At 41.6% G+C, this 24,644-nt stretch overlaps 1 protein-coding gene across 1 annotated transcript in view; it reads left to right on the top strand.

Annotated features, from left to right (window-relative positions):
* Positions 1 to 24,644, top strand: part of gabrb4 (gamma-aminobutyric acid type A receptor subunit beta4) — a gene marked incomplete at both ends in the record, with an annotated part of 168,057 nt that overhangs the window by 140,883 nt on the left and 2,530 nt on the right. The window contains 3 exons of the mRNA XM_083635183.1: positions 15,011 to 15,148; positions 17,584 to 17,736; positions 23,619 to 23,875. Of these exons, the coding sequence (XP_083491309.1) occupies positions 15,011 to 15,148; positions 17,584 to 17,736; positions 23,619 to 23,875 (548 nt within the window). The remainder of the gene's footprint in view (positions 1 to 15,010; positions 15,149 to 17,583; positions 17,737 to 23,618; positions 23,876 to 24,644) is intronic.

Genomic DNA, 24,644 nt, shown 5'->3' with positions numbered 1-24,644 from the left:
TGTGTGTGTGTGTGTGTGTGTGTGTGTGTGTGTGTGTGTGTGTGTGTGTGTGTGTGTGTGTGTGTGTGTGCGTGCGCGCGCGTGCGTGCGTGTGTGTGTCTTGTGTGTGTCTGTGTGTGTCCGCTTTGAACCAGCTAGTAGCCTTATGTTGTTATTTAGCCTTTCTGCTGCTATTGCATGGTTAAATAAGCTAATTTTATTGGGGGGGGGTTGGCCTACGCAGTGGAAGTGGTCCCTGGGAGATTTGGTTTGGTACGTAGTGGTACTTGGTCGGAAAAGTTTGGGAACCTCTGACCTAAGACATCCAGGTAACACTTTACAATACTGGTGCACACATGTGCATGTAATGATGGTTAACTCATGATGAATTAAGCCAGTAATTGATGCTTACCGCATCATCAACTAATGAAAGGTATGTTTGATGAACACACTGAGTCATACAGTATATGAATTACTATTAATTAATTAGGCTATGCCTATATCATCATGGATTAATTCCTCATCAACACATATTTTAGTATTATTATTAATTAATACCGTAATTCATGTGTTAATTACCACTATCGACATCCAGCTCCCTCAGCCTCCCTGCAACCGGAACTTTAACGTTACCAGACCGCAGTGCCGACAGTCCGCTATGCCGATAGCCCACAAGCAGAACCAGCTGAGCGAGGCGGTGTGCAGCGTGACGGGGACCGGCTAACCTCTCCCAGCCGCTCCCAGCCCCCACGCATCTGCTTACTAGCCGCCATTACCTCGTTCATCATGGGCATTCCTTCCTCTTCGAGGCTTGGTCCACTGCAGGGACACAGAACATGTGGCCGGTGTTTTGTGCCTATCTTACCGGGTGTCTAAATGCACGACCCAGCAGGCCAGCCACCCCCTACCACTACCCAGGCTAAGAGCCTCTCTCCCGGCCCCAGACACCCAGGACAGCCCCGCTACCACCACCCAACCCCTACCCGCCCTGCCCCTCACCTTGCCTGGGTTCCACACCTCCGGCCGAGACCTCCTCCAGAACCTCTCAGCAGCTGTATCTATCATTCCGATGTTGCTGCTCTGATGCTCTTTTATTCTCCTGTCAACCATTTTATGTGAAGCACTTTGAATTGCCTCTGTGTATGAAATGTGCTATACAAATAAACTTGACTTGATATAGGCTATGCGTGTAGTAGCCCACCTTGGTAGCTCCTACTAGCCCCGAACCAGACCAACTCAAACCCATTCTCTGACGTTGTATTCACTGTGCATCTCAACAGACCTCAAACACTGGATGTATGGCTTGTATGCCAAGAACCACATATGTATGAGTTAATAGTGTTGTGCCTCACAAAGTGACTATATCATTATGTATTAATTAATAGTAAAGTCACGACATACTTATGTATTAGTTAATAGTTTTGTGCCACATATAGTAAAGTGATGACATACTTATGTATTAATTAATAGTTTTCTGCCACATATTGTAAAGTCACGACATAATGATATCCTCACAAATCATTAGCTAATGCAGATGCTGATCATGAAATCACTTTTATGAATTAAAGTGTTTTTTATTTTCAAACTTAGACAAGAAAATAACATTACATTACATTCAACAGACATTCCCCAATCCCTCCCCCCACCCCTCCCTCACCACAGTTCACGGTCAATATAATAGTTGTTTCCAACGGTTCCATGTCGCTGTTCCGACCTCTCGCTGTTCCGACCTCCCCTCTCCCAGCCCCCATGCCTAAACCTAACCTCCCCCAGACCCTAACCCAAAACCTAACCTCTCCCACCCCCACACCTAAACCTAACCTCCCCCAGACCCTAACCCAAAACCTAACCTCTCCCACCCCCCACGCCTAAACCTAAGGTCGGCTTGGTGACACAGCCGAATTTATGGCAGTGTAGGTCGGACTAGTGGGAGGTCGGACTAGCGGGAGGTCGGACTAGCGCCCGGACCCCGTTTCCAACCATATGGCTGGAAGCCCTACAATACAGAGTCAAACATGAAAACAATACAAAATACATAATATGAGTGACTTTGCGTTGAGAGAGTATTAGTTGGGTATACATATTTCAGCTAGAATGTGCTACATCAATTCTGGATCAATCAGTTGCAGATTAATGGTGTCCATATAGCTAATATACGGTTGCCATATATTCATGAACTGATTGTATCTATTTCTCAGAACATAGGTTCTTTTCTCCAAAGGTATACATTTATTCATCTCTGAAAACCATTTTGACAAGGAGAGAGGGAAGTCTGATTTCCAAGTTGAAGCTACACACTTTCTTGCGACTGCAAGTGCAATCTCCACAAATTTAATACTATTGGAGCTAAGATTCAAATCTGCGAAGTTGCCAAGTAGACACAGTTCAGGTTCTAAAGGAAAAGAGACCCCTGTAATACAGGACATGGTGTCACACAAGTCATTCCAAAAGTGCCGTAGTTTCACACATAACCAAGTGGCATGTAAGAATGTACCTTCTGTTGTACCACATCTGAAACACATTTCTGAGAGTGCACTATTGTACTTATGTAATTTCTGAGGAGTATAATAAAGCTGATGAAGAAAATTATAATTAATAAGTCTGAACCTTGAATTGATGGTGGAACACACACTTTCTCGACACAGATCTTCCCACCGAGCCTGATCTATGGTTGTGTTTAAGCATGACTCCCACCTTTCTTTTGATTTATGTATGTTCAACTTAGGGCACTTTTCCATTAACAGTGAGTACACTCTACTTATAAATTTGTATGAAACTTGGTTATCATGGAGTAGTTGTTCAACACTGAATAGCTCCGGCAAGGACATTTGATCACCAAGCGTATTCCTAAGAAAATCCCTTAATTGAAGATATAAAAAAAAATGCTTATTGTCAAGGTTGTAGGTAAGTTTCAACTCCTCGAATGACATAAGAGTCCCCTCAATATAACAGTTTTCTAAATGGGTTATTCCCTTTTCATGCCAAAACTTACATAGTTTACTTTCATAAATCATAGGAAGGATTGTGTTTTGCCATAACGGTGTTTTGGGCGATAGGTCTGTTTGATGGCCAAAAAATTTACGAATTTCACACCAATTTCTTACTAAATGTATAGTGAGGGGATTCTTTGTTTTGACTAAGACACTTTTGGAATTCAATTTGTATATGATGTTACATGGAACAGTTTCACCTAATTCAAATAATTCTATTTGGGTCCAAGATGGGGCTGGATCCATTTCAAACAAAAAGGAAACAAAACGAATTTGTGATGCCCAGTAATACATTTTAAAGTTGGGGAGACGAAGGCCTCCAAGGCTGTAGTCCCATGTCAATTTGTTCAATCCTACTCTTGGAGTCTTGTGGTTCCAAATAAATTTTCTTACTATTTTATCCAAGTGTTTAAAGAAAGGGCCAGGTAAAGGTATAGGCAAAGACTGAAATAAATACATTAACCGTGGTAAGACATTCATTTTGATACAGCTGATTCTTCCCAATAACGATAGGGGTAGATCTATCCACTTATTCAGGTCTTCTTCCAATTTTTTAATTAAAATGGAATAATTCAACTTATAAAGGTTCTTCAAATCTTTGTCCAATGTTATACCTAAATACCTGAACCCCTGTGATGACCATTTAAAGGGTGTGGTCTGTTCCAGTCCATTGTAGTCAAAACTATTCAAGGGGAGTATTTCGCTCTTGTCCATATTGATCTTATATCCTGAAAATGAGCTATATCGCTCTAATAATGTGTGAAGTCTATGGGCTGATATATGTGCCACCTCAAATTGAATTTGAATTGCTCAACTTGAATTCGAAATTTTTCATTTTGAATTTGAATTGCTCTTTTTGAATTCGAAATTTTTCATTTTGAAATTGAATTGCTCTATTTGAATTCGAATTTTTTTATTTTGAAATTGAATTGCTCTATTTGAATTTGAATTGCTCTATTTGAATTAGAATTTTTTCATTTTGAAATTGAATTGCTTTTATATTTTGAAATTTTTATTTTTTAATGTGAGTTGAAAAACTGAATCTGAATAGCATAATTTTAAACTGAATTTATTTGCTTTGAAATTATTCAGTTTCCACATTCCTATTTCAAAATTCAATTCAAAATTTTCAGAATCTTGTGTTCAAAAATTTCAACATGTGTGTGCGCCATCCGGGTCCTTCAAGGAGGAAGAGGAGGAAGGAGGAAGAGCAATCGAGCGCAGATTGACCGAACTCCTTTTTAGGTGAGGGGCCGAAGGCTGCTATCTGCTTTCGTTTTTGAGATGATCGATCCCCATTTTGAGGTTAGATGCTTTTTTCATATGAACTAAATAAAATTCTTCTGAACACGATTCCGTTTGTTGGCAGCCTCAAATCGAACGCAGTTTAATGAAAACGTAACTTATTAGATCAGGGAAACGTTATGGCAGTGCTATCGCAAAAACCAATCAAATGCTCGTTTTAGCGTCACATGACTTGAATCAGCCAATGATATTCCCGCAAACAGGACGTATAGGAAGTGTGAACAAACCATAACAAACGCATCACAGAACGAAGCCGCTGGTAAGTCTGTTGAGATAATGTTTAGCGAATATAATTCATAATCGTTTTAATAGTAATAGTAATACTACTTTGCTACATCTTTGATGCAGTCAATATTGGCAACCGGCTAGTGTTAAATGAATTGTCATCACACAAGTTGTCTCTTTGCTGGTGTTAGGCTACAGCTAACACCGTTGGACGTTACCAGAGTGGGAAATTAATTATTTTGCGTCTTAAATCTACCAGCCACTTTAGTATTTCACCAGCATTTAGCTGCAGTGCTAGATTCTCACCCTGCACATAAGGCTGCTGTTGCAGTAGTGGCCTTGTGTCCATTCTAGACAAGGAAGACAAACCCCAAGACTGTGTTACAGTAGGCTAAGTGTATCTTGTCCTATAATTGACCAGACTAGACAGAGGTTGAAGTAGAAGAGATAACATGTATTACAAACGTTTACATCATCTGCAGCTCACCAGTTACTCGTGTCAATATTTTAACCTAAAATGTTTTAGCATTGATTTTTAAAAGAATTGCAAAGAATAACAGTTTTATGTTCTCCTGTAGGATGTGTTTTGGAGAGCATTGATAAAGGACTACCAGTACATCCCAGATCTCCAGAGCCTGAACAGCGTTTTCTGTCAAGCTGCGAATGAGGGCTAGGTGTGACAGGAAACATGTCGTCACAGATTGTCTTTTGAAATATAGCCCAATTAATTATAGTATATAGTAATCTTATTTTTTCCAACTAGAAAATGTTCAGTTTGTAGCAGCAAGGTGCATACCTCTGACACTAACACTGTGTTAAACTGTAAAGGTGGAGGTTACAGGTGTAGCCTCAGCAAGTGAGACATCCAGGTGGAATGAGGATTCAGAGGAACTAATGCCAGGGTTTTTATTTACAAACCAAATCCCTTGATTAATGATGGAAAATCATGTGGACAGATGATTTGGCCTAAAAGACAAACAAGGTATTAACAAAGGATTTGATCAAACAAGGGAAAACAAATTAAACTGTAAAGTAATATAATAAATCTAATTCAAATCAAATACTCAATCAATATTCAAAGGAACTAACTATAATAAACTAACACTTCAAACGATGCATCTGCACATGGACAATCAATTGGGAAGAACAGAGCAGACTCCTCTCAACAGCATACATGGCCTACTGAGCTTCACCCAATCAACCACCCTTTATTGAGCCCATGTGCAGCTCAATCAGGGCCCCAGGTGTGGCTGGTTAGGTGGGGCTGAACTGGTGGGGGGATTTTGTACAACTAACATTTAAAAAAGTCTAACATTGAAGTATTTTTTACTCTGAAGAAGACTAGAAGAAGATTACCTGTCAAAATGTCACTCAGCCCCTATTAATAAACGTGCAGACAGAAAAGAGTGCTCCATATGTCTTTACTCCAGGCAGTCTGTGTGCCCAGGTAAAACTTCTTTCTATGTAGGTTCCACTATAACATTTCTAAATTAAATGCTGCCGGTCACCAACACTAACCCATCTTTGCAGGCCACATCATCAGTGCACACTCATATTCATGCAACTCCATTATTCAGCACTGTAAATGTTACTGTTGCAAACAGTATGAATAGTTAATTGATTGTGTCCCACATCTGTTATTTTGGAATAAAAAAATATTCTATGCCCTGAAATGTAATGTCATGCATAATTACTTAGATTTTCTGACATCACATTAGGAGGGGTTATGCATTGTCATTTATGCTGTGATGGTAAATAAAAGGCACATATATAAATGTCCTTATTTATTACAGGTAAAACCAAACATGAAACTACTAACAAGTACTGTACATGTTTTATAAAATTTAATGATAGCCTGCATATCACTGTATAGATTAAGACTGTTCTTCACAGCCACAAATATCAATATGCAAGATGATTGGCAGGGTTCCTACATGCTTTCCATTTTTAAATTACATATTTTCCCATGCAGACCCTATGTTCTTGACTGGATTTGATTTATGTAGGTATTTGATAATGCATAGTGACAGCAGCTAGATAGTAAATAGCATCCCTCTATCTGAACATTACTCACATCAACAAAAACTGGACTCAAAGTGGCTACAACATAAAAGCTGTCTTCCCCAACGTCAACGACGGGTCTTCATCCCATACAAGGAGCAAAATGATGTGTAGTAGCATGGAGACACAAGAGTATGGTGGTTGCAGAACATCTCTCCAAATCTGCGGGTATCTGCTGCAGTCTGCAGGTTTGGGTCCGTGATAGACACAGCTAGCAGTTGTCCTGTTCCCCATCCCACCGTCACAGTTAGTCATCGCCAGAGGCAATGTTCTCTCTTCTTGGAATCTCTAATAAGAGAAAACATAGTAGTTACTGTATGTTACATGTGTGGCCAGCGTTGCTAACCTAGCTTCTGAAATGTTTACGGCTAGAATTCATTAGATCGATAATGCTACCGTAGCCTAATCTAGCTAACGTTAACGTTACCTCCACCTCGCTAGCTATAGCAACATACTGTTCTAGCTACAGCCTACAAGGAAAATTCATTCATTTATCAAATGTCTTTATCTTACCAAACACAATTACGCTAGTTTCTGAGATAATATATAGTGTGGCATATACCTGTGAATAACATGTAATGTAAATGCTCAACATTGTGCGTTTATTCTTACCTGGAAATCACACATCAATCCGTAGCTTGTTTCTGTGGCAGTTAGCCTAGCTAGTTGGCTAGCTAGCCAACTAGGCTAAGCGCCACAGAAACAAGCTCAGCTGGTGTAGCTACGTTACGTTATGCCGGTGAAAATACATGGTAACCAGTTGGTATTTACCGTGGTTGGTGTCCTCTCGTCCATGATGATGAGCAGACAATGGAAAGACTGACGGGCGGCTAATTTAATACATCCGTGGGAGCAAAGACCTGTGGTGTAAGGTGTAATCAGTACATGATGTTGACCTGTTGATGATGTCACGGGGTCGGGGGAGGATCAGTTCCGGGTTCACGAGATTCGCTGTCATGTACTGTTCAATGATATATACTGTATAAACATCCTTGTTCAACTCAAAGTGGTCTTCTATGATTGTAGCGAACCTGAATACAACAAGACCAAATAGTTCTAGCGGGAGTGGGTGTGTGGTGCCTCGGCCAAAAAGGAGTTAGGTCAATCAGCGCTCGATTGCTCTTCCTCCTTCCTCTTCTTCCTCCTTGAAGGACCCGGATGGCGCACACACATGTTGAAATTTTTGAACACAAGATTCTGAAAATTTTGAATTGAATTTTGAAATAGTAATGTGGAAACTGAATAATTTCAAAGCAAATAAATTCAGTTTAAAATTATGCTATTCAGATTCAGTTTTTCAACTCACATTAAAAAATAAAAATTTCAAAATATAAAAGCAATTCAATTTCAAAATGAAAAAATTCTAATTCAAATAGAGCAATTCAAATTCAAATAGAGCAATTCAATTTCAAAATAAAAAAATTTGAATTCAAATAGAGCAATTCAATTTCAAAATGAAAAATTTCGAATTCAAAAAGAGCAATTCAAATTCAAAATGAAAAATTTCGAATTCAAGTTGAGCAATTCGAATTCAATTTGAGGTGGCACATATATCAGCCCATAGAAGTCTACTAAGAGAACCAGTTGGATCAGTAAGGAACAAACAAATATCATCAGCGAATAAACTTATTTTATGTGTTACCTGACCCACTTTAAAGCCTCTAATATTAGGATCTGTTCTAATAGCCTCTGCTAAAGGTTCTATGGCTAACACAAAGAGAAGAGGACTCAAAGGACAGCCTTGTCTGCTGCCTCTGAAGAGAGGAAATGTGGGTGATGTAGTGCCATTACAACTAATCTTGGCCTGTGGCTTAAAGTAAAGAGTCTTGACCCAATTAATAAATGAAGTGCCAAAATTAAATCTGGATAAAACATGAAAAAGATATGGCCATTCCAGCCTATCAAAAGCCTTCTCAGCGTCTAACGACACCGCAATGCTTGGTTCGCAACTTGTGTTTGCCATATGTATTACGTTAAATAACCTACGCAGATTGTTAGTGGAAAATCGTTTCTGTATGAAACCGGTCTGATCTGTGTTTATTAAAGTAGGTAAATATTGCGCAAGTCTAATGGCCATTGTTTTAGAAATAATTTTATAGTCCGAATTAAGAAGGGAAATTGGTCGATATGATGAACATTTAAGAGGGTCTTTATTTTTTTTATGAATAACTGTAATAATAGCTGTGGAAAATGATTCAGGCAAGCTTTGCGTTTTAGAGGCCAGATTAAAGACCTTCATAAGAAGGGGTGCAAGTGCATCTTTAAATTCCTTGTAAAATTCGGGCGGAAAGCCGTCGTCACCTGGGGATTTGTTTGACTGTAAAGAGGATATTGCCTTATTTATTTCTAATAACGTGAAAGGTCTGTCTAGATTATCTCGATCCTCATTTGCAAGGTTGGCCAGTTTTATAGAAGAGAGAAAGGTGTCCATCTGCGAGGTGTCGTTAGACGCTTCAGAAGTATAGAGTTGAGAGTAGTACTGCTTAAATAAATCATTAATTTCCTTAGGGTTAGAAGTTATACTGCCCTCATCTGTTTGAAGGGAGTTTATGGTTTTCGAATTCTCCTCTGTCTTCAGCTGCCAGGCCAAGACCTTATGTGCTTTATCCCCCAATTCATAGTATTTCTGGTTAGACCTAAGAATGGCCCTTTCTGCTTTATAGGTGCACAGAGTGTTGTATTTAAGCTTTTTGTTAACCAGTGAACGGTATATTTCTCTACAGCTAGACTTTTTGTGTTCTCGTTCCAGTAAGGATATTTCTTTCTCGAGTTGGGATATCTCTGCTGTGTATTTCTTTTTTAGACCAATCGTGTAGGATATTATTTGGCCCCGTAAGTAAGCTTTCAGGGTGTCCCATAATATGAAGTCATTTGGAGCCGTTGGGCAATTAATGTCACAGAATGTCTTGATGTGGTCCCTTAGAAATTGACAGAATTCTGCTTGTTTCAGAAGAGTTGGGTTTAAGCGCCATCTATAGGCGGCCCTAACTCGGTCTGGAATGAGTATTGAGAGAGACAAAGCAGAATGGTCAGAGATAAGTCTAGGCAGATACTCAACCTCCAACACTCTATATGTTAATTGTGCAGAAATAAGGAAATAATCAATTCGTGTGTAGGTATTATGGGGGCATGAGAAAAAAGAATAGTCTCTGTCTTGAGGGTGGAGTTGCCTCCAAACATCATATAAGTTCAGGTCTCTCATGAATGATATAGTGCGTTTAGCTGCCTTAGTATGAGTTGTCGCGGAGGTTGAAGATCTGTCTAAAACAGGATCTAAACAAAAATTGAAGTCACCCCCTATTAACAACCTTCCCTGATTCTCTGACACCTTAAGGAAAACATCTTGAATAAAAATATGATCATCATAGTTAGGTGCATATATATTAAGCAAGGTCCAAGATTCAGAATACATACTACCATGTACCATGACATATCTCCCCATGGGATCCATTACAATCTTTGTTACACAGAAGGGTAATTTTTTGTTAATAAGTATTACTGTACCTCTTGCTTTAGAGTTGAAGGATGAGGCATATACCTGTCCCACCCATTCCCTCTTTAACTTTTTGTGCTCCTCCAGTGTCAAGTGTGATTCTTGAATGAAAGCGATATCGGCCTTCTGATTTTTTAGATATTGCAGTACTCGTTTACGTTTAATGGGACTATTAAGGCCATTGACATTGAAAGATATAAATTTCACCACATTAGCCATTTACAGTCTGCATAGTAGCTCTTAAGTATGCCCGTAGTTGTTGAGTGACAGTGTAAAGTGGTGGAGCCCTCCCCCCCCCCGCGCACGCACACACACACACACACACACACACACACACACACACACACACACACACACACACACACACGTTGAGGAGAAAACAAAAACAAAAAACAAAAACATAAGAAATAAAACGTTGCCAATGGGCAAACACAAATAAGTGCTGGGACACTCAGACCAGATATAGTTGAATACCATTGCTGAAAAAAGGTACTGCAAGTAATTCACACTTCCTTATTAGCTTAACATTCCCCTCTAATGTTTTGATGTGGCAGGCTAGTCCTTAACACATTGACTGCCAGACGTTTTTTTTTGCTGTAGGTAGCTTCTGCCAAGCCGTTTTTTGAGGATTATGGCTCATTTTATAAGAGCCGAGGATTCGTTTCAGCTTGGAGTTTGTGAACATACAATATCTCAAAAGTACTAATAGAATGTGTACTTTCTCTGTCTAAAAGAGTTAGTTTGTAGAGTTAGTAGTTATGTAAGCATTAGCAGTTGAATACAGCATGGTTTTAGCGTGAAAAAGAATATTCAGAGATAAACGGCTTTTTGTGAAATTGGATGGAACTGTCACTTTAACCATTCATTTTTGGCTCTCTCTCTCTCTCTCTCCCTCCCCCTCTCGCTCTCTCTCTCTCTCTCCCTCCCTCTCGCTCTCCCTCCCTCTCTCTCTCTCTCTCTCTCTCTCTCTCTCTCCCTCCCTCTCGAGTTGCTTCAACTCCGCCCTCCGTGGGCGGACAAGCTTGTCACCAGTCAGTGCTTTGCTGCTCTCCTGTGCCTGCATGTCTGGGCCGCTGTTTGAGGAAGTCGGGATGGACTCGCTCGTTTGGAGTTTTGGTTGAGAGAAGCTTTTGCGATTCTGGTCATATTTATGCTGCGTGTTTCAAAGTGTGTTCCTCCACCTGTAATCTATCACCCGATCATAGTAGATCGGCTGAATCTATTATGTAAATTTGCAATCCCGCATCGCCAGCAATCAGCGCGAAAAGGAGAATGGCTGGGCTGAGAATGGCTTGACAAGTTAAAAAAATGCTTTCCTTTCTCTAGCCAGGAGAGCACTGTTGCCACTTAGTGGGTCGGTGGAATGGGTTGTAAACGTTCGGTGGCTCCAATAATTATATAAGAGATGTAAAAGGCTTAGATGCACAACCCACCGTCAAAAAAAAAAAATCGATGCCAAAAACGTGTAAACACGTTGTTGGCAGGGAACAGCTGGATTCTGAAAACGTGTTCATACGTTGTTGGCAGTGAATGTGTTAATAGCTATGGGAAAAAGAAAAATCAAGAAATCACTTTTAGACAGTATAGCAACACAAATACATACATTCCAGTCATGAGAACAATTCAAAATATATAGGTAATCAGTGAAGAGTGACCATCATTGGAGTTATAAAAGCACATTTATTTATCAAGTTTGTGAACATGTCCCCAAATTCTGCCCTGGAGCAAGGACTCGCTCTCCGGTCCCCTTTTTGTCTGTACCAGCTGGGGGGAAACAGTCTAAGGGTGATCTCTCCAGCGGGTCCAACTCCAACTTCCAGCTCTCGTCCTTTTTCACTTGTGTTGCTCTTCACTTCCCGAACCAACGTGACTGTAGCGACAGGTCTCCACCATGGTCTCCACGCACACACAACAAACAAGCTAGCTAAGCCACAAGCTAGCTAAGTTGCTAAAGCTAAATTGCTACGGCTAGCTACCTGAAACTCTAACAAACCCGCTCGTTCCTCTTGCGATTGGTATCCATTCGACACTGCCACCACCACTGTGACCGACTCTTTAGGCTTTGCAGTTTGTACTCTTCGTAGAATAAGAACACGGAGGCTGCTGTTGATGTTGGGGTAAAACAAGACCACCACGTTCTGCAAGACAGCTAGTTGCTAGACCACGAGAATAAGTGTCAAGAAAGACATGGCACACAAACAATTACTTCCGTTGCCTGCCAAAAATAAAAGCATGCAGAGCTCAGTACTGCGTAGCTGGTTACAACATGAATTTCGACTTTTATTCTGAAAGTATTGGCCGGAAACCATATGTTTTCTCGGTAACTGTCTGCCTTTCCGAAGCCCTGCCACTCCGAACGTTAACTTCCATTATTCGGACTGGCGGTCGTTCACCTTAGAAGCCGCAATGCCGACCTTAGGTTTAGGCGTGGGGGTGGGAGAGGTTAGGTTTTGGGTTAGGGTCTGGGGGCAGGTTAGGTTTAGGCATGGGGTGAGGTTAGGTTTGGCATGGGAAAACGGGGAATATAGAACCCGGGGAACATAGACATGATCCCTTTCTGAGTGCCGATATTTCGGAGTGGCAGAACGTCGGAGTGGCAGCACGTCGGAGTGGCAGCATGTAACCGTTTTCTCGTGGCTACCTTGACAGTACCTTGATCCGCTGCATGTATCTTTGGGACTTTGTGCCCCTGGTAATCCAAAATAGACCAGAGAGGGCACACTCGGATTACCAGGGGCACAAAGTCCCAAAGGTACATGCAGCGGATGCCAGACTGGGTAAACCCATGGGCAAGCCTCTTTTAGGCTACTGTCAATTTGAGTTTACCCAGTGAGCAGCAAGCATCAATCACTCGATCAGCCTGAGCCATGAGAGGAACCTCCATAAAATAGCGTAGCTACTAGTAACAAGTAATCAGTACTGATAGACTACAGTACAGCACAGCTGCTGAAATCGCCGTAGCCGGCCGGGGCGCGCACTGAACCCAGTTAGCGAGGCGCCCATACACACACGCTTCCCAGTCATACATAGCGCCAGTGTCCCCGCCAGGCCACCACCACTGACAAACTACCGTAAACAGCAGAGGCGACTCCGCTGCACCCCGAACGCCTCTCTTTACAGCCAGCTAGGCACCGGTCTAACAAAGAGAGCTCTCTTTCCCCGAAGTCGAGTATGTTTCCCCCGTAGCGCATCCCGTCTTCGTTATGCAATGGGGGAAACTCACTCGATTTCCCGGTTGCAGGCGACTGGAAGTTGATAGTGGTAATTAAGACATGAATTACGGTATATAGGTGCTGATGATGAATTAATCCATGATGATATAGGCATAGCCTACTTAATTAATAGTAATTCATATATGACTCAGTGTGTTCATCAAACATACCTTTCATTAGTTGATGATGCAGTAAGCATCAATTAATAGCTTAATTTATCATGAGTTAAGCATCAATTCATGCACATGTTTGCACCAGTATTGTAAAGCGTTACCGACATCCATTGGTACCAACCACCATGTCATGCTAGCTGGTTGGGAAGGGGGCTAAATAATGCTCCTCCAAAGTTAGGCTAAATTTTGGCCAGGGAAAAACTATTTTCAAAGGGGTCCGTTGACCTCTCACCTCAAGCTATCTGAATGAAAATGGGTTATATGTATGGATACCCACAAGTCTCCTCTTTACAGATAGGGTAGCATTTTTCGACAAGGCAGCATAAATCGACAGAACAATGGATCACATCACTGATGGGGCTTTGACGGACCTGGTGGATCAGATGGGGGGCATATGCTGATACCCAAGAAAAGCTGGTAGTTTTGGCTTACAGTGCTCTGTAGCACCTGCCAGCGGGGAGGAGTTCGGACAGATCATGGCCAGGGTGAGATGGGTCAGTGATGATCTTTCCTGCCCTTTTCTTGACTCTGGAGGAGTTCATGTCTTGGATGGAGGGCAGGGCACGTTGGCAACGATGATTTTCTCTGCAGTCCTGACTGTTGGTTGTAGTCTGTGCCTGTCATGTTTGGTGGCAGACCCATACCAGACAGAGATGGAGTTGCAGAGGACAGACTGGATCATGGAAGGCAGCCTCATGCTTGGTGATCAGAGTTTAATTTTGTTTTGCTCTGCTCACAAGCTGTTCTGGACGGCGACGCACTGTATGAAGTTTTGGCTTCATACTCTATTATCTTTGATGTGGACTGATAGAGTGACTGTGACTTTAAAGGGCAGAGTGTCACTTTTAATTTGTGGGTGTTTAAAGTGATAATCCATAAGATTTCAGTTTTGATCTCTTGGGTGACACTATTGGCGATGAGTGGTAATTGCAGGTGACATTACTCAGTTTGTTTGGCTATAGTAACCACCCATAATGCTAGCAGAGACCGGAAAAAAGTAGCTTGTTATCCTACTTCACACAAGAGTTGTCAGGAATCTACAGTAACCTACAGAGTGAGTCTATTGTGTTAGCTCCGCCCACCCTGTGTCACCACAGACACCAAGTTCATAAATGCTGCAATACTGAAAATGCAAAGGCTTCCATCAATGGGCCATACGCTCAATCACCATTCTGTTAAGTCACTATCAGATAGATAGTGACTTAACAGACATTTATCTACGGTAGATGAAAATCTACTCCTACTGTTTTTGGTTCCCTCATTTCTGCTTAGGATGTGGTCACAAATTCTTACAATGCAATGATTTTTAGAAGTATGTCATCTATAAAGATAACAATTGATATTTTGCGAGGTTGCAGAGCTCTGGATGACTTAGAGGCTATTTAGAAGAGATGTAAACAAGGTTCTGCTTTGTGAAACCGACCAACATATGATGCTCCTGCAGCAGAGCTTAAATATAAAGATGTCTAACTTTAATGGCTGTCTGCCTACAAATTCTGCCATTAAACTTACACCCCTCATGTTTTCTTCCCTTCTCTACTCCTCTGCCAACTCCCCCTGACCTTGAAACAGATGGATACACCACAGATGACATAGTGTTCTTCTGGCAAGGAGGCGACAATGCCGTGACGGGGGTTGATAAGCTAGAGTTACCTCAGTTCTCGATCATGGAACTCCGCTTGGTGTCCAGGGAAGTCAGGTTTATTACAGGTAAGGCCTTCAGTCGTAAAACCTAACGAGCTCGAACCATTGCAACCATAAATTACTATTACTGTACTTGCTCTATAATCACACCAGCTCTGCATCTGTCTCTCCACTGTGAGCGGAGGCATTATTCAATCAATCATTGTCAGTGTTGAGAACATTGTTATATTTGGAAAGTATAGAAAGACAATTTGCTTGTTTAATGGAGCAGATTGTAGCTGGCATTTCCACATAGGCCATGTTCATAAGAAATTGACTTGTATGCAAAGAAAACAAGTGTAACTGAAGTATAAATCTTAGCCTTGCTTGTTAGCTCTATTTCTCAGTAACTAAAGGTAAACTTGTACTCATTCAGACTGTTTAAAACAGAACACTGAAAGTAATATGATTAGATTAAGGCGTCTCTGTCATAGTCAGACCCACTTCAGTTACCATGCACAATAAACACACAGGAATTGGATTTGGTGACCAAGACACATTGACAGTTTACAAGGATTACAACACAAACGCTCACAAACGCACACACACACGCACGCACGCACGCGCACGCACGCACGCACACACACACACACACACACACACACACACACGCGCACGCACGCACGCACGCACACGCACACACACACACACACACACACACACACACACACACACACACACACTGATAACAGGAGCTCACATACAGAGCAATGAACCTGTGTAAAACTGACTTGAGAAGAGCCATATCATTCTGTATATTCAGCATTCATAGCTGCTGTGTGTGTTGAAGCGTGGTGGCATGCAGCATGGTTGCCGTTCTATCATCCATGTTTTAATCACAGAATTGTCATAGTCAGCTTTTATAGACAATGGCCTAGCAATGTTCTCCATACACTGATGAGGTTAGGAATCTTGCATGGGTTCAGAAGTTTGCTCCAAACACAAGAGCTTGCATGAATGAATGAATGAATGAATAACAAATTTGATCACAAAAAAAGAGCTTGCAAAGCCATAAAAACAATAAAAAGCTGTGTGCAAGCAATTCAGGGGAGGGGGGGGGGGGGTGCTGTGTGAATGTAGCAGTATAATCTCATTTCAGCCAACCCTTACTACCCCATAAATAACTTCACAATTCCAAGAGGGAGACAAAAGTAACATTTAAGTGTCATCCCAATGTTTCAGTTAGGTGTAATTTATTCACATTTAGTAATGTTAACCGCCATTAATCTGGGATGTATTGTATGCTCTTGTTCGTTTGTCACGGACTTGATGAAATATGTATGCTAATGTATTGATTCATTAAAAGATTTACAGGATCCTGGAGATGATGAGGTCATTTGTCACTCTGTGTTCCTCATAGGAGATAGCCTTTTAGATTAAAACCATGATGCTTATCTTAAGCCTTTTCCTTTGGTAATGAATTAGGCATAGGGAAACTCTAGATAGAATATATAGAATGGAATATAATAATACCGGTATACGTATATATACGAGGGATCAGCCAAGCAGCACTTTGGTAAACAAACCGCATCACTGGGTGGCAACGGCAATGGAACCCTATGGAGCCCAAGTGGCGTGAGGCGTGAGTGTCTGACTCTAGCTCTCTAACTCTGTTTACATTTTAAAAACTGTGACAGTTCACACAACTTTAACACGACATGTATATTATACATCAAACTCTTGCGCTACTTCTGCTCTCACTCAGAATGTCAAAATATAAGCGATGTGATGTATAGTTTTTGAGATATTAACGTTTGTTTGGCACAACTCATACTATTAACTGCCGCGGGGTTCTGCATTTCTGGGTGGAAAGTGACGTCACGCTGATTCGTCCTATAGCAATTTCTATTGTCTCCGTAGTTGTAAATATCTGACTATAGCTGAAGCAGAGAGAGACGGGTTTTGAGGACATATATTGCCTTTTTGCATCAGCATCTTATTGTTGTGCTTGTTTGAATTACAGTATATTCAACAGACCAATTAATGTCTTGCCACAACCAGCTGACATTTTCCCTTGCAAAATGTACAATGACTTATTGCACCTCGTAACCGTATTCTCCTTACTCGTGTATTGTAAAGACACACATTCCAATTATGCACCTTTTTAAATGCCCTTTTGGTAATGTTTAGAGGACAGAGAAAGTGCCAAAGAAAAGCAGAGCAGCTCTCTGTGACAATTCTCAGAGGGATGCCGGAGCTGCCTGCTGAGATAGAGGGTTGCAGAAAAATCTGCCGTGTTTGCGACTTTCTGCCATGTTTAATTGGAATCGAACTTGTCCCTGGAAAGGAATCCATCGCTTTGGGGAAATTAAGTGCTCCATCTGAACAAATGGAGAAGTGACTACCCTGCGCGTTGTCAAAGTGCAGACTTTGGAACTCTTTAAGTTGTGGTGACATTTTCCCCCTTCTCTTATTTTTACCGATATTTTCCCCTCTTTCCACTTTTCCACTTCACCTTTAAGGATCATATCCAAGGCTGTCGCTGAGTTTCAGGATTAAGAGGAACATCGGCTATTTCATCCTGCAAACGTATATGCCCTCCATCTTGATCACCATCCTCTCCTGGGTCTCCTTCTGGATCAATTATGATGCTTCTGCAGCTCGGGTGGCCCTGGGTAAGATTCAGCCACCACTGTGTTGTTTAAAGTTGCCACATTGTCACAGTAACTTAAGACTCAGTCACCACTGTGTTGTTTAAAGTTGCCACATTGTCACAGTAACTTAAGATTCAGCCACCACTGTGTTGTTTAAAGTTGCCACATTGTCACAGTAACTTAAGACTCAGCCACCACTGTGTTGTTTAAAGTTGCCACATTGTCACAGTAACTTAAGACTCAGTCACCACTGTGTTGTTTAAAGTTGCCACATTGTCACAGTAATGTAAGACTCAGCCACCACTGTGTTGTTTAAAGTTGCCACATTGTCACAGTAACTTAAGACTCAGCCACCACTGTGTTGTTTAAAGTTGCCACATTGTCACAGTAACTTAAGACTCAGTCACCACTGTGTTGTTTAAAGTTGCCACATTGTCACAGTAACGTAAGACTCAGCCACCACTGTGTTGTTTAAAGTTGCCACATTGTCACAGTAACTTAAGATTCAGCCACCACTGCGTTGTTTAAAGTTGCCACATTGTCACAGTAACGTAAGACTCAGTCACCACTGTGTTGTTTAAAGTTGCCACATTGTCACAGTGACTTAAGACTCAGCCACCACTGTGTTGTTTAAAGTTGCCACATTGTCACAGTAACTTAAGACTCAGTCACCACTGTGTTGTTTAAAGTTGCCACATTGTCACAGTAACGTAAGACTCAGTCACCACTGTGTTGTTTAAAGTTGCCACATTGTCACAGTAACGTAAGACTCAGCCACCACTGTGTTGTTTAAAGTTGCCACATTGTCACAGTAACGTAAGACTTAGTCACCACTGTGTTGTTTAAAGTTGCCACATTGTCACAGTAACGTAAGACTCAGTCACCACTGTGTTGTTTAAAGTTGCCACATTGTCACAGTAACTTAAGATTCAGCCACCACTGTGTTGTTTAAAATTGCCACATTGTCACAGTAACATAAGACTTAGTCACCACTGTGTTGTTTAAAGTTGCCACATTGTCACAGTAACTTAAGATTCAGCCACCACTGCGTTGTTTAAAGTTGCCACATTGTCACAGTAACGTAAGACTCAGTCACCACTGTGTTGTTTAAAGTTGCCACATTGTCACAGTGACTTAAGACTCAGCCACCACTGTGTTGTTTAAAGTTGCCACATTGTCACAGTAACTTAAGACTCAGTCACCACTGTGTTGTTTAAAGTTGCCACATTGTCACAGTAACGTAAGACTCAGTCACCACTGTGTTGTTTAAAGTTGCCACATTGTCACAGTAACGTAAGACTCAGCCACCACTGTGTTGTTTAAAGTTGCCACATTGTCACAGTAACGTAAGACTTAGTCACCACTGTGTTGTTTAAAGTTGCCACATTGTCACAGTAACGTAAGACTCAGTCACCACTGTGTTGTTTAAAGTTGCCACATTGTCACAGTAACTTAAGATTCAGCCACCACTGTGTTGTTTAAAATTGCCACATTGTCACAGTAACATAAGACTTAGTCACCACTGTGTTGTTTAAAGTTGCCACATTGTCACAGTAACGTAAGACTCAATCACCACTGTGTTGTTTAAAGTTGCCATATTGTCACAGTAACTTAAGATTCAGCCACCACTGTGTTGTTTAAAGTTGCCACATTGTCACAGTAACGTAAGACTCAGTCACCACTGTGTTGTTTAAAGTTGCCACATTGTCACAGTAACTTAAGACTCAGTCACCACTGTGTTCTTTAAAGTTGCCACATTGTCACAGTAACTTAAGACTCAGCCACCACTGTGTTGTTTAAAGTTGCCACATTGTCACAGTAACGTAAGACTCAGTCACCACTGTGTTGTTTAAAGTTGCCACATTGTCACAGTAACTTAAAGCGTGTTGCTGTCACAGTCACACTTAACATTGACTACATTTTCATACACACAATTGTCAAATTACTTTGATTCAAATTTCATCAAGCGGTTTACATTAGCAGGGGAAAATGAATGGTCTGTCGATACTCCTGCTTTCATGCATTTTTCGTACTGTGATTACTGACTGACTGCATTAATCAGACACCCATAGGCTATGAGTAGCATTAATGATTTCCGTTCGGTCATATTGCGCCTATGGAAGTCACCATGCTCTAATGCTTGAGAGGCATAAAGAGCGGGTTGAAACACTGAAAGTTACTTTGTGACAATTCAACAATGAAACAAGTGGATAGGAGTGCTGCGTGGGTCAGATGAATCGTGTTTTTTTGTTTTTGTTTCTTCATATTTTCAATTTTTATAGAACACAAACAAGACAAAACAGACAAACAGGCTCAGACACATTCAACATTACAAAGTGGTGCCCCCAGCCACCTAAGGTGCTTATGTTCTTGTAAACGATGTACCTGAGATGTCACTCAAGGGGTCTATGGGAAGCCAGCCGGGTGAGTCACCCGTCACCCCTAGCCTCATTGAGGTAGACTAAAAACGGGTAGATGAATCAGTGTTGACAGCAAACAGGTGCTCGTGGAAGTGGGCTGGATCAATTGAGACAGAGGATCCCTAAGTTTGTCTCCTTTTGTAAATGGAAAAGTACCGTAGTATCTAAAATGGCGAACTTAAAAAAGATGTCCCAGGCACACTGTTCAAGGTGAAAAAGTTAAAAGGCCTGTAACGACGCATTATGTAATAACTGCAAATTATGTAATAAAATCATCAGCATTTTGTAATACATTTATTACATATTGCACAAATTATTACATAATGAGGGGGTTGCACTTTTTTCTGGTTGAAAATGTAATAAGTGACGCATTATGTAAGAAAATTTGAAAATGCACTGAAGTTGTCATGGGGGGGGGGGGGGGGACTTTTCACCTTGAACAGTGTGCCTGAAACATCTTTTTTAAAGCAACTAAACCCCAAAACACTTTTTTTCAGCTTTTAACCAATAACTTTTGGGGTGGTGTGTGAAGATTTCTGGTCAAAATTTCCACATTTGAGATCAAACTGTTACCATTGTACCATTTGTATCATTTTCAGCTGCATAAGTGCCCTCTATAGGTTCAAACCTGCCTTTTTTCCCCCTCAAAAATGCACAAAATGTGGTACAACCTGACGTCACGATGAACCAAAGACTATGGGATTTCAAGATAGTAACTCCCTTACTCCCCCTGTACCCTTTCCCGGCTCCTCACAACTCCAAGCCTATTCATAGTATTCCCATGATGTCACAAGCATTTTCCTACCAATATGGCGCTACAATACACACAGCTCATTGGCTGTTTGTGTCACTTGACCTGTTACTCACCTGTTAATTGATTACAATCGCCTGTTATTTTCCTACCAAGATGGTCATGTGGTGATGTAACAGAATACTATCAATAAAAGCCACTATAATCATAAATGGAAATAAAAGGAAGGAAATGGCATTGTGTTGCTGTAAATCATTCCCAACCTTTTTCATATTAAGGAGCCCTAATTTAGTTCACATTGGGGCAATGGACCCCCATATGATGAGATTTGATCTCTCAGATGCAAATCTGTTTTATTTGTTTTTCTTATGTAGCCTAGATATGATTTTGTCCATATACTGTATATTAGGTTGAGAGATAACAGAGAATCCTGGAATCCTCTCAAGGACCACTGGTGGTCCCTGGACCCCACATTCAGAACCACTCAACCACTTCCGATTGTGCAGAGAGAGAGAGAGAGGAGGAGGGAGGGGGAGAATGTGTGTTTGTACTGCGGACCAGCTGCAGCTCCGCTCTGGTCTCGCGCTCGAGAAGAAAAAGCGGAGGGTGATTTTTGCACTGCACCTTTGGACAAGAATCACGAAAAAACCCCAAACGAAAATCAAAAACTGACTTCATAGCGTTCTAGAGGACAAGTTGGTGAACAATTTAACCTGCTTACCTCAATGCAGAAATTCCCATTCTGATTACATTAGATCGTGTTCAGAGCGGGGGGTTTCTCCTGCCTATTGTGCTCTGCTGCTGCGGCCGGCTCGCGTCAATTTAACGATAGTTACATGGGAGTAAATGGCAGTTGAGTAGTTCGCCACTGAATGACCAAATTGATATAACTTTCAACCATTTTGAGCAACGCTGTTTCCATACAGGCCACCAGCGTTGGCTAGTTGTTGATATTTATAAAGATTTTGTAGCTCCCATATAACATTTTTCTTGATGCGGTGGGCAAACTGTCATGGCGTCGTTTTCCGGTAAAAAAAAATCCAAAGTTTCCCGTCTGAGCACAGCCAAAGAGTATAGTGAGACAACAGGAGATGATCTTCGCCTTAATTTATTGTTTTTTCAAATCAAGCAGCATGCCGTTCTGCCAGAAATCTGAGGGGTTTAGTCCTGCTTTAAGTTCGCCATTTTTGATACTACGGCACTTCTCTTTTTTCCATGTACAAAAGGAGACAAACAGTCCAAACAGTTTCTGGAAGAAACGACACAATAGCGTTTCCTTCACACCTTCTCCCTGTTTACATGAGCGCTGTTGAATTTTTAAAACGCCGTAATGTACATGCCAGGTCGCTATAGGTGGCAGTGTGATCAGCTTATTCTTTGCCCATACAAGGATGCTTCTGCATGACGTCATTTCGTAATTGTCTTTCCGGTTTTAAACACAGAAGTAGAGTACGCCTACTGCAGTCATTTAGACTTGCCAAAAAGCTGTTTCAAGCTAAAAAAAAAAAAAACAGTTTTAAAGTTTTAATATTTGTCGGGTGAGAACGTAACATATATGTGACCAGTTTATCAGAATAACGCCTATTGGAAATCTTTAACGAGCAGCGAGGACCGGGAGCGTTGAAACCCTACTGTAGTTAGGCTACTGGCAGTGAGAAAACACTTTCGACGTGCTTTTGTAACTAACGTTAAATGCGGACCGGGTACAGCCATCGGCTCCTCGCAGCAGTAACGTTATGAACATGTAACTGAAGTTGGCCGCAGTGTAGCTTAATTCGGAATGTTGCCAAACTTCATTCATACTGATGTTTTATTTTGAAAATGGCCGCCAACTCGCGCACGGCTATGGCGTAATCGCGTGTGTCGCGTGTGCAGGCACGTCAGAGTTCCTCAAATGAGCCGTCTCAAGCGATTACATGGAGCTCTCAGCGGGGAGCGTCACCAAGAATTTCACTCTGGAGGGTGGTTTCAAAATGTGTCGTTTCCTAAGCGCAAATTCGCCGTCGCGGTCTAAAAGGGAGGCACTAACGATAAAATAATTCCCCGTCACCATAGGAAACCGTCCTCGTGTAAAGTGCCCCTTAGAGACCCTCTGTCTCAATTGACAATTCAACAAGTTGAGTCATGAGTTTCAATCCCAGAACAGCAAGACATGCTTTTATTGGTGGATATTCTATAATATGTAAACATCCTAACAACCATCAAATAATAGAACTAATGTCACACTACTCCACAAGATTCAATCACAATCTGAATATTTTTTACAATGTTTCTGACATTTTATGACATTCAAATTGACATAATTAGATGAATGTGTTTACATGTCCCATGCTGTAATTGCAGTATTGTCACAGTGTCCTGTCAAATATCATGCCAAAATGTAGATACTGGTGGACTCTTTTTCAGTTAGCTGATTGTCCATCACAAAATGTTTTGTGAATCATACTCTCGTATATTCTCCAAGGCTTTACAGTTCTGCATCTGAAGCGCTCTTGATGAAAACTTGGATCAGAATATGGCTAGTTTATTGGCCATATGAGGTGTGGTAGATTCAAAGATCTATTATGCCTAACTTATGAGAAGCAAGCATGTTGCATCAGCCTTTTACTGAACGGGTGGCAGTGGGTTACATAGTGCAGCTACTGTGGAACTAACCTTGCTCAGAGGATGATTCATTCATTCATGAATGTGTCTCATTGTGAATTCTTTGTTTCTGTGTGTGCTGTACTTAGGTGTGACAACGGTGCTTACCATGACAACAATTAACACCCACCTTAGGGAGACTCTCCCAAAGATCCCGTATGTGAAAGCCATCGACGTCTACCTCATGGGCTGTTTTGTGTTTGTGTTCCTGGCCCTGCTTGAATATGCCTTTGTAAATTACGTGTTCTTTGGCCGGGGCCCCCAGCAACAGAAGAAAATCAATGAGAGGCTGAACAAAGCCAACAACGAGCGCCCAAGATACGAAGAGAAGCGCCTGAGGGAACAGGTTTGCATCTTCATCTGCTGCCTCTCTCTTCTCCTCTGCTTCTCTGTGTCAATCAGAGTTCAAGTGTAAAACAACTATCTTTTTTTTCATAACAGATTGCTAGCCATAGTCATTTTGCTCAAAGCCTAATGCACATATTCCCCAAAGTAATCTTCCAGAAGCATACTGATGCCACCACAGCCAAATATGCATTCACCCCCCATTATCCATTGCTTTTTCTGCAAGCACTGACTGCTTTTTAGGGTGGTTTCACACTGGGGACCCAGGACCGTTTCCGAGCACACTCGTCCCCAAATTGACCCCAGGTGCGGTTCGTTTCATGAGTCTGAGCGTGCTCCGGCGCAGAACAGCGAACCGTGACAGGGTTCACTTGAAAAGGTGGTCTGGGGAACGCTTGGGTGTGCCCGGGGACGGAACACTTGCGAATGTGAACGCCAACTGTACCGAACCACGTAGACAACACACGGGCGAGGATACACTCCAGGCGTAGTTGATGACGCAAGTGTACTCTGCAAGTGTTCCGTTCCCACGCACGGAAGACATTTTGTAATGTGAAAGCTGACCAGCGGGGAAGAGGTGAGGAGGCAATCGTACTTGGGCACGGAACCAAAGCAATCGTTCCCAGTGAGAAAGCACCCTTAGAGCATAGCCTTTTTCTTAGAGTACCGCAGGAATTAGTCCAGAAGACCTGGATGTTAGCACTTCCGGATCCTACGTGTAAAAATAATTGTATGGGGATTTTGGTTAAATGCTTGAAATAACCTCTGTG

Source organism: Poromitra crassiceps (assembly GCF_964638095.1).
Source record: "Poromitra crassiceps genome assembly, chromosome: 1".
Classification (NCBI taxonomy): domain Eukaryota; kingdom Metazoa; phylum Chordata; class Actinopteri; order Beryciformes; family Melamphaidae; genus Poromitra; species Poromitra crassiceps.
The sequence above is the reverse complement of the archived record's forward strand: the minus strand, read 5'-3'. Positions and strand labels throughout refer to the sequence as shown.